Source organism: Pelodiscus sinensis, chromosome 16, assembly GCF_049634645.1.
Source record: "Pelodiscus sinensis isolate JC-2024 chromosome 16, ASM4963464v1, whole genome shotgun sequence".
Taxonomy (NCBI): Eukaryota; Metazoa; Chordata; order Testudines; family Trionychidae; genus Pelodiscus; species Pelodiscus sinensis.
Window position 1 is genome coordinate 20,368,288 of NC_134726.1, and position 15,604 is coordinate 20,383,891.

Consider the following 15,604-nt stretch of genomic DNA (forward strand, 5'->3'; position numbering starts at 1 on the left):
ACTCAAAAGGAAATATGGCCATATAGATAATGCATGCATCCAAAACACAGGTTAATGTTTTGCATTTACTTAGTACCTTTCTTCAAAGACTCTCAAAGCCCTTTAGAAAGGTGGGTAAAGAGTGCTTTTGAAAAGTGACCTGGGAGCATGAAAATCCTTAAAAACGTAACAGTGAAACCAGTCAGTGTCAAATGCATGGCTGGTAGAGCAAGTAATTGGTCCATACAATTCAGAGTTGCCCTTAAAAGCCAAAACTTTATATGAATGAGCACTCTTCTGTAGTTAAAATTAAGATAGGTCATTTTCCTCTCTCAAATCTGGGAACTGAGGCCTGTAAAGTATTCCTTTAGGGTGTTTCAAATAGCTTGGGGTTTTTTGGGTGCAGAGAGGGGGACACGTAGCTAGAAATAAACAGAAATGAGAAATTTTAAACATTATTTGAAAACCTTTTTTTGATTCCCAGTGATAGGGTTATGGAATATTAAGAAATAATAGCAAGGCAAAGTTTTGACTAATTTGTTACTATCTTTATCTTCTAAGTCTTATTACTATTAATAAATAGTAACTTAAAAAAACCCTCTGGGTTGCATTAATAATTTTAGTCATTTAACTATTAAGTAAAGATAGTAAGCATAAAAGGTTGAAAGTCGGGGAATAAATGGGATATTTAAGACTAAATCCCGATAAAAGAGTTCTTGTGAAAATGTAAAATAACTACAAATACTTTTGCAGAAGAATTTCTGAAACAACATGAATTATATGGCTTCACTGAATTAATAAAACAGTGGCCTTAAAGTACACTTCACCTGAAGTGAGATGTAAACTCCATTAGCTAAGTGAACTGCTTCTGATGCTTCAATTGGGTTAGGAATGTCTAAGTCCTGTGGGACCAGATGACATTGCTTCAATAACTGCACAAGGCATGTAACATTCCCACTCATGCTACACAGCTCCTCCAAGAACCAGGCTCCATCCCTTGAAGTCAGATCAACCAGTTGCTCTCCAGCACTAGATGCAGCACCTTCCATCATTAGATTACGTCTAAACAAAGCAATATTTTTGTTAGACAAGTAAAAGCATATGTGCTAATACATATTAAGTTTATTGTGCTTTTGATAAACTAGCCATAAAATCATGGAATGAACAGACCATCTTAAAAAAGCAAACATTTTATACTATATTCTAGGAACCATGGTAATTTAGATTTCTAATACCATTTAATCTAAATTTAATGTATTTTTCTTACTAACATCAATATCTCAAGTGTAAAAAAATAACTTTATATTCATTTTTAGCCAAAAAAAGTATCTGTGATGAACTGGGAAAATGTTGTTTCCATTTCTTATGTATTTTGTGTGACTGGTACCTTGTTTCCCAGAAATTGTGTATTGTTGCCTACCTAAATACATAGTGTGAAATCAAAGGAGGCCAAAAAAGGGTTGTTGAGGAGCCAGGTAAGAAAGGTAAAACAATCACACAGATAAGACAGCCTCTTACGCAGACAGCTGCAAGGGCATTAAGGTAACAAGTGAATGGACCATCAAGTGTGGAGCATCACCCAGCTCACTCCATCCAAGCTAAGATGTTTTTTTACCCTTCCAAAGGTTTAAACTGGGAGCAAAGGAGAACCTAAAAGATCAGAAAATGCTGACCAGCTTAAAAGATGCTTCTGGCCAAAAAGCAGGGGAGAAGTGGTCGGAAAGGCTGGTTAGGATATGACAATGAAAGGGCTGACAGTAACAGATACTCAGGGACTGGTGAGAAAAGCTGCTAGAGGATAGACTGTTTCACTCATTTCAGAGAAGGGGAATAAGCCAGATTAATTTGAGCTATGGAAAAAGAGGTTAAAGGTCAGGGAAGAAAATATGCATGTGGGTTTCTTATTTGACATATCTTTGGGGGAAAATACATCCTGCTCTCTCTTTAAATCAGCTGTTTCTGCATCACTACACACATACAGTCACAGGATCCCAGAAGGGAAACCATACAGTATCTAACCCCAGCTAGATCTCCTGAATTAGTCACAATTGGTAGTCAGGGGGCTGTAACCCAGAGACATAGAGGTTGCATCACTACAAAGACCCCATCACAAAAAGAAGGGGGGGAAGGGGGAGAGACAGGCCTGGACAGCCTATCCAGGGACCACATCATCAACTACCTATAGTATATGTAATAACAGATAGCTTACCTTGTAAGGGTGCAAAGAGCAGAGATTATAACACTTGCTAGGCTCAATGACCCCTCCTCTCCATTTTCATGAAGGAAAACTTTAATGCAACGTTCAATTTCTTTTAACTGTTCCTCACACACTGGCACAGTAACTGCTTCTTGTTTCAAGCGCTCCACCTGTCTGATTAGTCTGCTATTTATATCTGCTGCGTATCTCTGAAGAGTCATTTCTGTAGCAGTTATGAATTGACATACAGTGGGAGGTGGCTGAGGAGCATACTGCATTTCATACCTGTAAAACAAAAGCAAAATGCCAACCTCTCCTTTATGAAGCTCTAACATGTTGTGTTCCATGCTCTAGGAATACTACTCCATGTTTAAACAGGAACTGCGTCATGAAACATTTTAGGCCAAACTCTAGTTGTGAAAAAAGTAGAGGATAGATACCCTACTTTGGTTCTTCTGTCCAATTATGGATTGATAACTAATTCAATGGCTTCTGGCATCAAGTACAATAGTGCATGGATAGCATTTGTGCACACCTTGTCTTGGTAAAAAAAAAAAAAATGGTAAAAAAGTCACAATTTCCCCCCCTTTTCAGAAAGTTTTAATTGTTTAGTCAGCTTATACTATAACTGCTTGGCTCAAGTAACATTTTTTATCCTATTGTTGGGCACAAAAAGACATCATGAGAGTTGATATAAGTCAGGATACAAATGCAAATTAACCCTGTTTTTGTGTTCAACAAGTTTTCTTTTTCTTTTTTTGCTCAACAAGTTTGAGCCTTTAGTACCAGCACCTTTTCTCTCACAAAAAAAAAGCACTGTTTGAATGCATCTCCTTTTATTGAGGTAGAGAGTTTAGTTCACTTTCCCTTCATTAGCCAGAATTTGAGCCTTTGTTTCCAAAACATCTAATGCAGTAGATGCATTTGCTAGACCAATATACTCCATACTTCTTATAACTCAAAAGAAAAAAAGCCTTCCTTCTTCAAGTGTCACCTTTCAAACTTTTTTAGGGAATGAGTTGGCAATAAATTTAAAGCAGCATTGATACAAAGCTATTTATTTCATACCAAGATCCATTTGGGCGCTAAATTAGGGTACGTCTATATTGCACGCTTATTTTGAAATAAGCTATTCCAGAAGAAATACTCCAAAATAGTTTATTTCGAATAGCACATCTACACTACAGGGAAGCCTCAAAATCAATCCAAGGCAGGCTTCCCTAATGTGGATGTGCTATTTCGGAATAGGCATTATTCCTTGTGTCATGAGGTTTACAGAAGTCAGAATAAGCTGTCCATTATTTTGAATTTATTTCAAAACAGATTTTCTGTGTAGACCAGCAATGGCTAACCCGCAGTTCGCAAGCCGCATGCGGCTCTTGCCCCCCAAAAGTGTGGCTTGCAAAGCCACTCCTGTGTGCTCCACCCCCTCCCCCCCCCCAAATGGCTCCCCTGTGCTTACTGGGTTGGAGCTGCAGGGTTTTAAAAAATGGTGCCCAAGATGGCAGCCTTTTTTTTTTTTTTTTGCGCTTGACAGTTCTGGTGCAGCTCTTCACATTTTTTCTGCCACTGTTTTGGCTCCCTCTTTTAAATGGGTTGGCCACCCCTGGTGTAGACGCACCTTTAGTGATCATCCTACCTTTCTGCCTATGGATTATAATCCAGCATTGACATTAAAAGTCTATTCTTATGATCAATTAGTGGACAAAAAAGAAGCCTCCTAATTTCAGAAGTACTATTTATGTTAAAAACCACTGACCAGGCTAAAATATCAGTTTACTCTGCTTCAGTGTTTTTCTACCACCCACCATTGTAGTATTTGATAGCAATGCCAAAGTCCCTAGTGTACCCCAAGGAGTCTCTAACCTTTCTTTTTCATGATCAAAACTCTGCTTGGGGGTATGGTGGAGTTTTGTTTTAAATTATAATGGTCACTTTCCTCAAGTTGTGCATAGTCATTAATCACAAAATAAAGTAACAATATTTATAGTTCTGTTTTATCACTACATAGATAAAGATGACATACCACACTTGAAAAATGTTCTGTATTATCTTTTTAAAATTCTATAATAGCACCTTAAAAAGAAAGCATCCTTGGAAAGTCTATGGCATTTTAATATAAAACAAAACTTTGGCATTTTACATTTCCTGCTTAAAATAAAGGTATCTTGTATGTAGCAAGGATTAAATTATTAGGGAAAGCCACTGTCCTGCCAACTTACTTCCCATAGAGATCCTGACAACGTTCTATTGTCATGTTACGGATGAGTTCTTCCATCCACGTCTTCCATTGTTCAATTCTGTGTTTCTGAAACACAGCTTTTGGATACTGAAGAGCTACTGTTGCATAGTTATGCAACTGTTCAAGACAGCCACGTAAAACAGATCGCCTCTGCTGAAGAAGAGCACCAACCTCTCCCTCTAACTGCTCACACTGACTGATCAAATGTGCCTGGCCAGCATTCTGCAGAAAGGCTGTTGCTGGTACATAACTTGGGGGACCTTTCAAAAAAAGAGATTAAAATGTAACTATTTTCCTGTAAATATTGATGATCAAAGATGTAATATGACCATAATTTTAAATCGTATCTTCATATGTATAAATCCAGCATATTACAATAGTCAAGTCTCATAGAAGAAAACAAACTTAAGTAATTTCTTAAGAAAACATTTGGTTTAAAATACCACTAAATTTTTTTTTCATAGCTAAAAATACCCAGAGAAGGATACAAAGCTATTTATTTCATACCAAGATCCATTTGGGTGCTAATTTCTTGAAGAAGACTTGCAAGTTGAGTTGCCTCCAAGTTATTAAAAGCAGCTTGATAATGTGTTATCCACTGCTCAAATTCATTCAGCTTCACTTGGATTGCTTCCTGAACAGCTCTTTGCTGTGATTGCAGTTGGGTGTGTTCAGAATACCTGAGTTATAGAAGTCAAGAATCCATTAACTGCCATATGAGAAATTTGTAACTCAACTGATCAAAGCAGTATTAACTCAATTGATTTGAACATTTATTTTGTAAGTTTTACATATCACATTTTATAAAAATTTAAAACGAATTCAGTGGTTTTCAAACTACTGGTTGTGAGCCAGTACGGGGTTATGGAATGTCAGGCACTGGATCTCGTTGCTGCAGGAGTATCTGGTGACCAGTGGGGGTGCTAAGGCAGGCAATTTCCCAGAAGTGGCTAGCAGCAGGCCCGACTGCTAGGTTGCGGGGGAGCACTAGCTTCGCACTCCCACTGGTTAGAAACCGGTTTCTGGGTTGCTTCTGGGGTGCAATATGATCTACGGTGCCAGCAGAGGCAGGAAGCCTGCCTTAGCACCTCTGCTGCACTGTTAACTGGGAGCTGCTTAAGATAAGCTCCTCTTGCCCCAGCCCTGGATTCCCCCAAAGCCGGTCCCCCCTTCTACCTCCCACAGCTCTCATCCTCATCCGGAGCCCACACTGTAGTCAAATTATGTTGGTCACGTGCATCAACAATTTTCTTCAATTGGGTCACGAGGAAAAAAAAAATTGAAAACCACTGAACTAATATATTAAATACTTATGTAAATTGTATTTGCATTGTGAGAATAAGTTTCTCACCGCTGTCAATCTCTGGTATGCAGTAACTGTCATAAAATTAACCAATGTATACATAATATGTAATTCATAAAAAGCTGTAATGTGCTAACAGTGCAATATTAAACAAAGCTTTAAGATCCTCATAAAAAAGCACTGCAGAAGTTGTTCTTTCTATACCTGTGCTGCAACGTATGAGATGGGTGTTCCACTCCTTCTGCTCCTTCTAGAAATTCTATTTCTTCTACTAATTTGCCCTGCAATTTTTCAACGTCCGTCAACTGTTCTTGCAAGCTTAAATACTCTTCTAAACTGCTGTCCAACTTCGGAAGCACAACCAGCATTTCATCTCTGTTCTTAAACCAGTTTACCTATAAATCAAATTAAAAATTAGAACACTAGATGTGATACTTACTCAAAAGGATAGAGGCAGGAACATGCCACAAAGGAAGTATTTTATTTCTGTGCTGCTGCTCAGCTGTAATCCATAGGTACAGATTTCCTCCACTCTCAGAAGCTAGACAATATTCTGATCAATGTCTCTAGGCTTCAGATTTTAACCTGTGGCCCCAATGCAAGAAATTACTTTAGCACACACTTAACCTTTATGTGCTTAAAAGTTAAGCATATGTGTAAGTAACCTTCCTGAACAGAGAGACTTTCTATATTTGGGCCTGAATTAGCTCGATAAAAGCTAGGAGTATATAAAGTAAGAAATATGCTCTTGGCAAATACTATTTGTAACATGCAAAAATTACTTTAGAATGTGGAGAATTTCTATTTAAGACACAGCATTTTACAAATTTTTAATCTGGTAGTATAATGTGAAATTTTACTGTAGTAACTCTACTTCACCTTGATCTCAGCTACTCTTGAAGAAAAGAGGCTACGGGTGATGTCTCTTTCCATCTCTCTTTTGCTCTGTTTGTTTTCAGCTTGCTGGCCACCACCACCATAAACAGCCCCAGCAAAACCTGCTTCCCCTCCTGCTGTCCAGTCCACAAGTGGATCATAAACAAAAGCCTCAAGCAATGTAAGCAAAGTCTCTCTCCCACGTCGCATAATATGTAGAACCTGCATTTTGTATATTTTAACAAGTTTAGTTAGGTTAAGCAATCCTCAGAAAACAACACTGTTTTATATGCAATATAGACATTAATATTTGAATAGTTAAAGCAATCCAGTTCTGGGCCCACAATTACAGGAAGGATGTGGATGCATTGGAGAGGGTCCAGCGGAGGGCAACCAAAATGATTAGGGGGCTGGAGTATATGACCTATCAGAAGAGGCTGAGGGAGTTGGGTCTATTTAGTCTGCAGAAAAGAGGGGGGATTTGATAGCAGCCTTCAACTTCCTGAAGGGAGGTCCCAAAGAGACAGGAGAAAGGCTGTTCACAGTAGTGATGGATGGCAGAACAAGGAACAGTGGTCCATCCTGAACCAATGCCCCCCACTGACCATAAGGGCTCCATTGTTGCCCGGTTGGCCATGGCTGATGGGGGCCAGAGCTCTGCAGCTGGAGTTCCCAGCAGTCACTGGGAGAAGGAGAGCTCTTCAGACGGAGCAACCTGGCTGCCTCCAGGGGGCCTGGAGCTTCGCAATCAGGGCTGGCCCCACACTACTGCCCAGCCATTGGGGCCAGAACTCCCGACTGCACTGCTAGCCTCCCCTCCCCGGCCCAGGGCTCCTGACTGAGTCACCGCCCCCCTGCCAAAATCCTGCCCTCTGGTTATCCCTACCTATACCTGGGCTCTTTGGTCCAGGAACATCCGTGGTGCTGCCAGACCAGGGATGTTGCGGGCCACAGAGTCCCAGTTAAGGGAGGTACAACCCGTATTAAAATACAAAAGCTTCTCAGATATTAAATTCTCTAACCATCTTATAAATCCCCATAAGACATAATAGATTCATAGAGCTAATGGCCAGAAGGTGAACAAACACATTCACATAGTTGTGTTAGTACTGTGCTCAATAACCTATGTTTGGCCAATACTTCCCCCTTCCAGAAAGGCATTCAAGTCCTTATTTGAAGACATGAAGAGATGGAGAATCCAACCCTTTCTTTGATTAACCATCAAATTAACTACCAATCTCACTGTTAAAGATGTGACTTATTTCTAATTTTAATTGGTTAGCATGTGCTTCTTACAGTACATTTATCTCAAATTTTAAACACAGTATGCTATACATAATACTTTCTGGGAAGCCTAATTTTTAGAAGTCAGTTAAATCTGCCAAATAATGGACCACTGTGACCATGCCAACATCTGGAGATAAACATATCTGTATGCTTAATTTTTTTAGTGTTGCACAGAAATATAAAACATCCCCAAATAATATACTCTCATTTCCTTCATATCGAACACATTTAAATAATAGGAAAAAAAACTCTGAAAAGGCAATAAGGAGAAAGGAAGCATTTCCAAAACAGCCAACCAAAGAGGAGTCCTCACACTTCTAGAAGTTCACACAGCCTACCTGTTCACAAGAAAGTCTGAAAACCCCTTCTACTCCTGTTACTCCAAGTGCTGTTTCAATATTGTGTGTCATCCGGAATGGAACTTTTTCTGGTACTCTGAGGCTTTTTCCTTCAAAAGAAAAAATTCAGATTTTTAAATATTAAGAAAAAGTTACATTTGAATAATGCATAAAACACAAAAATATGTATTTTTTACCTTTTTCAAAGCAAACATTGTAATCTATATGTACAACTTCTCCTGTAGTCATGTCGATAAGAACATTATCCAGATGTCTGTCTCCAAGACCAATTATATAGCCAACCATGGACATAACTGCAGTGGATCTTGCGTATGACTTTGAAGAAAATTTCAGAATGACAGTTTTGATTTCAGGAATCTTCTTTAAAAACATCACTTCATTATTTTATTTTGGTTTTTTTAGGATAAGTCAAAGCAGTCAGTTGCAAGTTCTTCCTTTACTAATTGCCTCAAGACATCTACCAACAGCACTCATTTCTAGAGCCCCGCAAATCTAGGGATATCTGCTTTATATCTGTGAGTATCCACATCCACAGATGTAGATGTGGATATCCACAACTCATTTTTGTAAATTCAAAATTTGTATCTGCATCAGTATCTAGACCCCTACAAATTTACAGACATATGCTTTATATCTGCAGGTATCCATTAGGAATGTAAAAAGTCGCCTAAAAATGTAACCATGTAACCGCTAAAAATCCTAGCAGTTACACACACATGCTGTGGGCTCTGCAGTATAAAGCCTATATATAAGCTTTATACTGCAGTAACACAGTAAAACTTCCCCAGAAGCAGGGCAGGTAGCCCCTGCTGGCCCTGCTCCCACAGAGGCTTTGCTGCAGCAATGAATCCAGCTCCCCAGGGAGCAAGGCCAGCAGAGGCTGCCTGCCCTGCTCCCGGGGAAGCTTTGCTGCACTGTAGAGCGCACAGTGAAGCTGACTCCCCGAGAGTGGGGTCAGCAGGGCTCCTGGGGAGCCAGTGTATAATTGGAACTTCTGCTTATCGCTTAACTGTTTAAATAGTTACACTTTTACATCTCTAATATCCACGGCTCATTATTGCAGATATGAATGTGGATACAGATACAAATTTTATATCCATGCAAGGCTCTACTCATTTCTTTAAGAGTGTCAATTAATAAGCAAATTAAGATATAGGTAATCAGGTTTCCAACTCTTGCTAGGGCACCATTTCCTCTGCTTTTACTTCCAATCTCTCTCACTTTCTTCTTCCAACCCACATTTATGCTAAGTGATGATTCAGTAGTACCTGTTCACCTATCTCTACAAAAGTACCATTGCTTTAAGCATCCCCAACCACCTGATGCCCCACATCCAAGTAAAAATCCAATTTTTGAATGGAGAATATATACACATTAGCTTACCTGTGTAACTCTCCACCACTCATCAGGTGTAGTACACGACGACCAAAGTTCTTTAGCTAGAAGATTTGGTGGAGTTGCTTCCATAAGCTCCTCTAAAACAGCCTTCATCACATTCAAAGGCCAATCACGGCGAGATACATCTAGACTAAGCCCAACTGCCTTCAAAGCAGGTCCAATTTTACTGTAGTAAAGTTCACTGGGTCTAGGTACTATTCCAGGATTTTGAGGAGTCTGGTAAGAATCTTGAGCCTATAAGAAATTGCATTATAATGTTAGCTTATTTATTCTTAGTACAATATTGAATTGAGAAGTTATCCTAAAGTCAATTCAGTCTAAAAAACCTGGAATTTAAATCCTCTCTCTTGATAATGACTTGTGGCACTTTGACTATTTCCAATTTAGTAGTCCCCTCCGCCTTTAAATTTATGTCTTAACTCAACTTTCTGCTGAAGTCAATGAAAATTTTACAAATGAATTCAGTAGTAGCAGGATTAGGACAACATTTAGCACTTTTGAAAATTCCATCCAAAGCTACATAAGGTGAAGTGACAAAAAAGCTAAGAGTGGCAAAAGAAACAAATGATTTAGAGCAACTTTCGGTCAACCCATCTAAAAATGCTCCCCCCAGCAGTACCATGTAAGAATAGCATAATTAAAATATGCCTAATAAATGTTGTTCTCCCTAAAAGACAAAATTCAACTACACACTTTTGCCTGACATCTGATCAAACCCCTTGAGATATGAATATATAAAGATCTACTCAGCATGAATGCATGTGCAGATAATAATGAAAAATATTTTAATATTCGCTTTAGGATTTACAGCAACTTTTGATATATTCCATCTCAGAGGTGATAGCTTTAAAATGCTAATAACTTTAAAAACCTTTTGTGCTTGCAAAGCAGCTTCTCGCTGCTGCCACCGCTTGTAAAGACCAAATAAAGGAGTGGCTCCATCCACCCATTGAATTAGGCCTGATCTCGTTCCCAGTGGTGTCACAGAATAGTGCCTCGCATGAAATCGTGGTGTCTCTTGACGATTAATTGTAGCAAACATGGTGTTCACAATTGATAAAAACTGCATGATTCGCTCATCTAGATGCAAGTCTTCTAAACCTGTATTAGAAAATTTAAGAAAGTATTCTATTTAAAATTTAGCATCTATAACAAACTATAAAAGTTCTTTCCCCTTAAATGAATCCCCCCAAGTAGCATTTCTGAAGTGTACATTTCATTTTAGATTTAAAACAGTTACATAGCTACCCAGGCCCAGAATGGGTTCCTAAGCAACGGGGTATGTGCTAATGGAACAGTCCCCTTTGGCTTGGGCTCCTGTTCTAAGTCCATGGGAGAAGCGAAGCATGCAAGTGGAGTGTCAGCCCTGTAGAGCACTTCCCTACCATTCACTGAAATGTGTGAAGCCTCAGGCTGAATTTCTCTCTTCTTGCTACTGCTTGAGTTTTGAGAGAGAAAGTTCAGCTGAGAAGGAAAATCAAAATAGGTTGGGACTATTTGCTGCTACAACTGTCACAAGGATCCACAGGCCTTTTCTTCTGCAGCTTTATGTGTAAATCTGAGAATTTTATGGTGTCTGTGGAATGAAAAGCTGGTAGAAGATAAATACTATTACATATGGGAAAACTTACAATGTCTCTGGTTCAGGTATAATTTTAAGAACTGCTTGAAAGGTTTTTTGGCCAGGCTGCCCTTATCACAATGCACACAATGTTCACAATACAGCTTTCCAACTTTAATATGTTACACTCTAATTTAGACGGAATGTAAGCCTTTAACATACATATAAAACATCTGCCCACTATTTTAGCAAACTTTTTTTTCCTCTCAATGCTAAGGAAATGTCCAGGTCTTACCTTTGAATAGATATGGATAGTTTTTCCCATCTGAACCCAGGAAAAGGAGTTTTTTGGGTTTAGTTTTAGTAGGCAGAATTGTGATAGTGCTGCCCACGCTGTGAATCGTGACTGTGTCTCTGGCGGACACTTCTCCAGGGAGAGCTATTTCAGTGTTCATCATGGCAGCCAACCAAGGACTAATTTCTTCAAGGCGTAAGAGGTAACTAGCACGTTTCTGTGCTCTCTGTTGCAAACTTAGCATAACCTTTTAAAGAAATTGTTAAAAAGCTAAGTCAATCTGAGGTAGTGGTAAACATTTACAAAAAAAGAAAAAAAAAATCGATTTTTCATTTTTTGGAGGGGAAGAAAAATTGCTTTCTTTAACCATACATTCTTCCATTTTATTGACATACTAATCAATATTTACAATTATTGGTGACAACTGTATCAAAAACAGTAACATTATTTTCACTGTTTTTATTTAACAAAAGAAGAGGTTTTAACTGAGAGTAAACTGTATTTACAATAAAGGAACTCCCTTAAAGGTGACAGTTCTTGTATTCTTGGTATTCAATCTGCTCTGGGAAAAGGAAGAGAACAGAGCAGAGCACTAGAGAGTTACTTGCTAGCAAAGAAATCTGCAGGTTTCCTCTCTCCTGTTTTACTGAACAAGAAAACAAATTTATATATTAAATAGCATCCATTTAGCAATCCAGTTCTATTACCAGTTTGGCTCTGGCATTTAACAATTGAACAACATAATTTACAATCCCTCTCATTTGGTATGCCTACACTTAAAATACTGTAGTGCTTCAGCAGACACACTGTCTACACTCACGGGAGGGCTTCTGTCACTGTATGTAATCCACCTCTATGAGAGGCAGCAGATAGATGGACAGAATTCTTCCATCAACAGTGCTGTCTACCCTGGGGATTAGGTTGGATGAGATAAATAAAGCAGTTTACCCAGGCAGGCACATGACCCAGCTTAAAAACACCCTGCTCCAATGCATCAGCAATAAAACAGGATAGGAGATGACCAAAAAGGAGTCACGAGACAAATCTTAAGATTCTGTGGGCATGAAGACTTTTTATAAATACATTAAAAGCAAGAGGAAGACCAAGGACAGGGTAGGCCCACTGCTTAGTGAGGAGGGAGAAGCAGTAACAGGAAACTTGGAAATGGCGGAGATGCTCAATGACTTCTTTGTTTCGGTCTTCACCGAGAAGTCTGGAGGTGTGCCTAACGTAGTGAATACAAGCAGAGAGAAGGTAAGTTTAGAAGATAGGATACACAAAGAACAAGTTAAAAGTCACTTAGGAAAGTTAGATGTCAGCAAGTCACCAGGTCCTGATGAAATGCATCCCAGGATACTAAAGGAGCTGATAGAGGAGGTATCTGAGCCTTTAGCTATGATCTTTGAAAAATCATGGCAGACAGGGGAGATTCCAGAAGACTGGAAAAGGGCAAATATTGTGCCCATCTATAAAAAGGGGAATAAGAACAACCCAGGAAACTACAGACCGGTCAGTTTAACGTCTGTCCCAGGGAAGATAATGGAACAGGTAATTAAGGAAATCCTATGCAAACACTTGGAAGGTAATAAAGTGATAGGGAATAGCCAGCATGGGTTTGTGAAGAACAAGTCATGCCAAACTAATCTGATAGCTTTCTTTGATAAGATAACGAGCCTTGTAGATAAGGGAGAAGCGGTGGATGTCATATATCTAGACTTTAGTAAGGCATTTGATACGGTCTCGCATTATATTCTTATTGATAAACTAGGCAAATATAACTTAGATAGGGCCACGATAAGGTGGGTGCATAATTGGCTGGATAACCGTAGTCAGAGAGTTGTTGTTAACGGTTCTAAATCCTGCTGGAAAGGGATAACAAGTGGAGTTCCTCAAGGGTCTGTTTTGGGACCCGTACTGTTCAATATCTTCATCAATGATGTAGATATTGGGATAGAGAGTACGTTTATTAAGTTTGCAGATGATACCAAACTGGGTGGGGTTGCGACTTCTTTGGAGGATAGGGACATAATTCAAAATGACCTTAGCAAGTTAGAGAAATGGTCAGAGGTAAACAGGATGAGGTTTAATAAAGAGAAATGCAAAGTGCTCCACTTAGGAATGAACAATCAGTTCCATACATACAAGATGGGAAGCGACTGTCTAGGAAGGAGCATGGCGGAAAGGGATCTAGGGGTCATAGTGGACCACAAGTTGAATATGAGTCAACAGTGTGATGCTGTTGCAAAAAAAGCAAATATGATTCTAGGTTGTATCGACAGGTGTGTTGTAAGCAAAACTCGTGAAGTCATTCTGCCGCTCTACTCTGCACTAGTTAGGCCTCAGTTGGAGTACTGTGTCCAGTTCTGGGCGCCACATTTCAAGAAAGATGTGGAGAAATTGGAAAGGGTACAGAGAAGAGCGACAAGAATGATTAAAGGTCTAGAGAACATGACCTATGAAGCCAGGCTTCATGAACTGGGCTTGTTTAGTTTGGAAAAAAGAAGATTAAGGGGGGACATGATAGCGGTTTTCAAATATCTAAAAGGGTGTCACAAGGAGGAAGGAGAAAATTTGTTCCTCTTGGTTACTGAGGACAGGACAAGGAGTAATGGGCTTAAAGTGCAGCAGGGGAGGTTTAGATTGGACATTAGGAAAAAATTCCTAACTGTCAGGGTGGTCAAATATTGGAATAAATTGCCAAGGGAGGTGGTGGAATCTCCCTCTCTGGAGATATTTAAGAACAGGTTAGATAGACATCTGTCAGGGATGGTGTAGGTGGAGCTTGGTCCTGCCTTGAGGGCGGGGGGCTGGACTCGATGACCTCTTGAGGTCCCTTCCAGTCCTATTATTCTATGATTCTATGAAGTGGGAGGTATGCAGGTGTCAGAAGGTAGCTGGCCCTCTGACAGGGTCAGGGGCACAGCCTACCGTTGACAGGCTCCATAAGGGGGAATGAGATAATTTGACAGATTAGTACCTGGGACATGACAAAAGGTATCTCAGAGGGGGAACTCCTGAGGAAAAAGGCAGGTGCCAAAGAGGCAGAAATACTTCAGAGAGGATTCCCCTAGAAAACTAGGGACAAGCTGCCTGAGAAGCCAATGCTTTAAAAACAAACAAACAAAAAAACCCCGAACCACACATCAAAGAAGCAGGGCAAGACAGGAGGGAAGCCTATAGAGGAAAAAGGGCAGACGGCACCTTAAGACCTAAGCAACAAAGGACAGAGAAGGATTGGGTCTCAATGATACAGACAAGGACCTTGAGCTGGAATTCAGTAGCATAAAGTAGATGAAGTCAGATGGTGTCATTCCCCATCCTGCCACAAAGGGACAGCTAACAGATAAAGGCCCCATATTATAGTACGTGATTAAGATGTTTTGGCAGGTCCAGAGCAGCCATTATTGAACAGTCTATACATAGTGCTGAGACAGACTTTTTATGAAACCATCTAACAATTGCAGGATGGTAGTTCGCAGAAATTGCTGAAGCTCCAAATTCAAGCTTCAACCAGTAGAAAAATATCAAATGCACTAGTGGAAGGAGCATAAAAGTTTCATTACTTCATAAAAGTCACACCAAAGAGATAGCTTCAGAAGAGAGCCATATTTCCTACCTTGATCTAGCAGCCCAAGCCTTCCAGTACTAAGAGGGCAAAACCAGTACCTGAAGGAACTAGGAGAGGCTGCAATAAGTGAGATTTTTTGAAAAAGGTGACCAGGTGGTAGAAAGCAAGTCACATGAAGAGAACTGGAGAAGCTGAGTACTGCTGTTAAAGCTAAGTAGAGCACTGCTGGACTTCCAAGAGAGGGAATTTGTTCGGTACCTGAATTTGACCTCACTATGTTCATGGGGAGGGAGATGGGGAGAAATCTGAAGAGAGAGGATGGGAAGAACAGGAAAAGAATAGTTGCTTGTTCCTGTCATTTTTCAGGATACCACAGACTAGAAGATTAAAAAAGGAAGATAGTATCAGTGGCTAGAATGTTAATAGTGGAGAGGGTAAAGAAATATCCTTTATATAAGGCCTGTAGAGGACATAAAAATGTGCTTATGGGATATTACCCAAATTGCAAGGGATGAAGCCAATCTATGGTTGGAAGGTAC

The 15,604-nt window shown here is 39.7% G+C and overlaps 1 protein-coding gene across 2 annotated transcripts in view; it reads right to left on the reverse strand.

Moving 5' to 3' along the window:
* Window positions 1–15,604, reverse strand: part of SMG1 (SMG1 nonsense mediated mRNA decay associated PI3K related kinase) — a 145,162-nt gene that overhangs the window by 17,712 nt on the left and 111,846 nt on the right. For both annotated transcript variants that reach the window (XM_075899384.1, XM_075899383.1), the window contains exons 40-50: window positions 11,498–11,744; window positions 10,513–10,742; window positions 9,627–9,875; window positions 8,420–8,558; window positions 8,223–8,332; window positions 6,601–6,819; window positions 5,926–6,116; window positions 4,926–5,098; window positions 4,399–4,678; window positions 2,189–2,461; window positions 807–1,041 (exon numbers count right to left, since the gene is read on the reverse strand). In XM_075899384.1, the coding sequence (XP_075755499.1) occupies window positions 807–1,041; window positions 2,189–2,461; window positions 4,399–4,678; window positions 4,926–5,098; window positions 5,926–6,116; window positions 6,601–6,819; window positions 8,223–8,332; window positions 8,420–8,558; window positions 9,627–9,875; window positions 10,513–10,742; window positions 11,498–11,744 (2,346 nt within the window). The remainder of the gene's footprint in view (window positions 1–806; window positions 1,042–2,188; window positions 2,462–4,398; window positions 4,679–4,925; window positions 5,099–5,925; window positions 6,117–6,600; window positions 6,820–8,222; window positions 8,333–8,419; window positions 8,559–9,626; window positions 9,876–10,512; window positions 10,743–11,497; window positions 11,745–15,604) is intronic.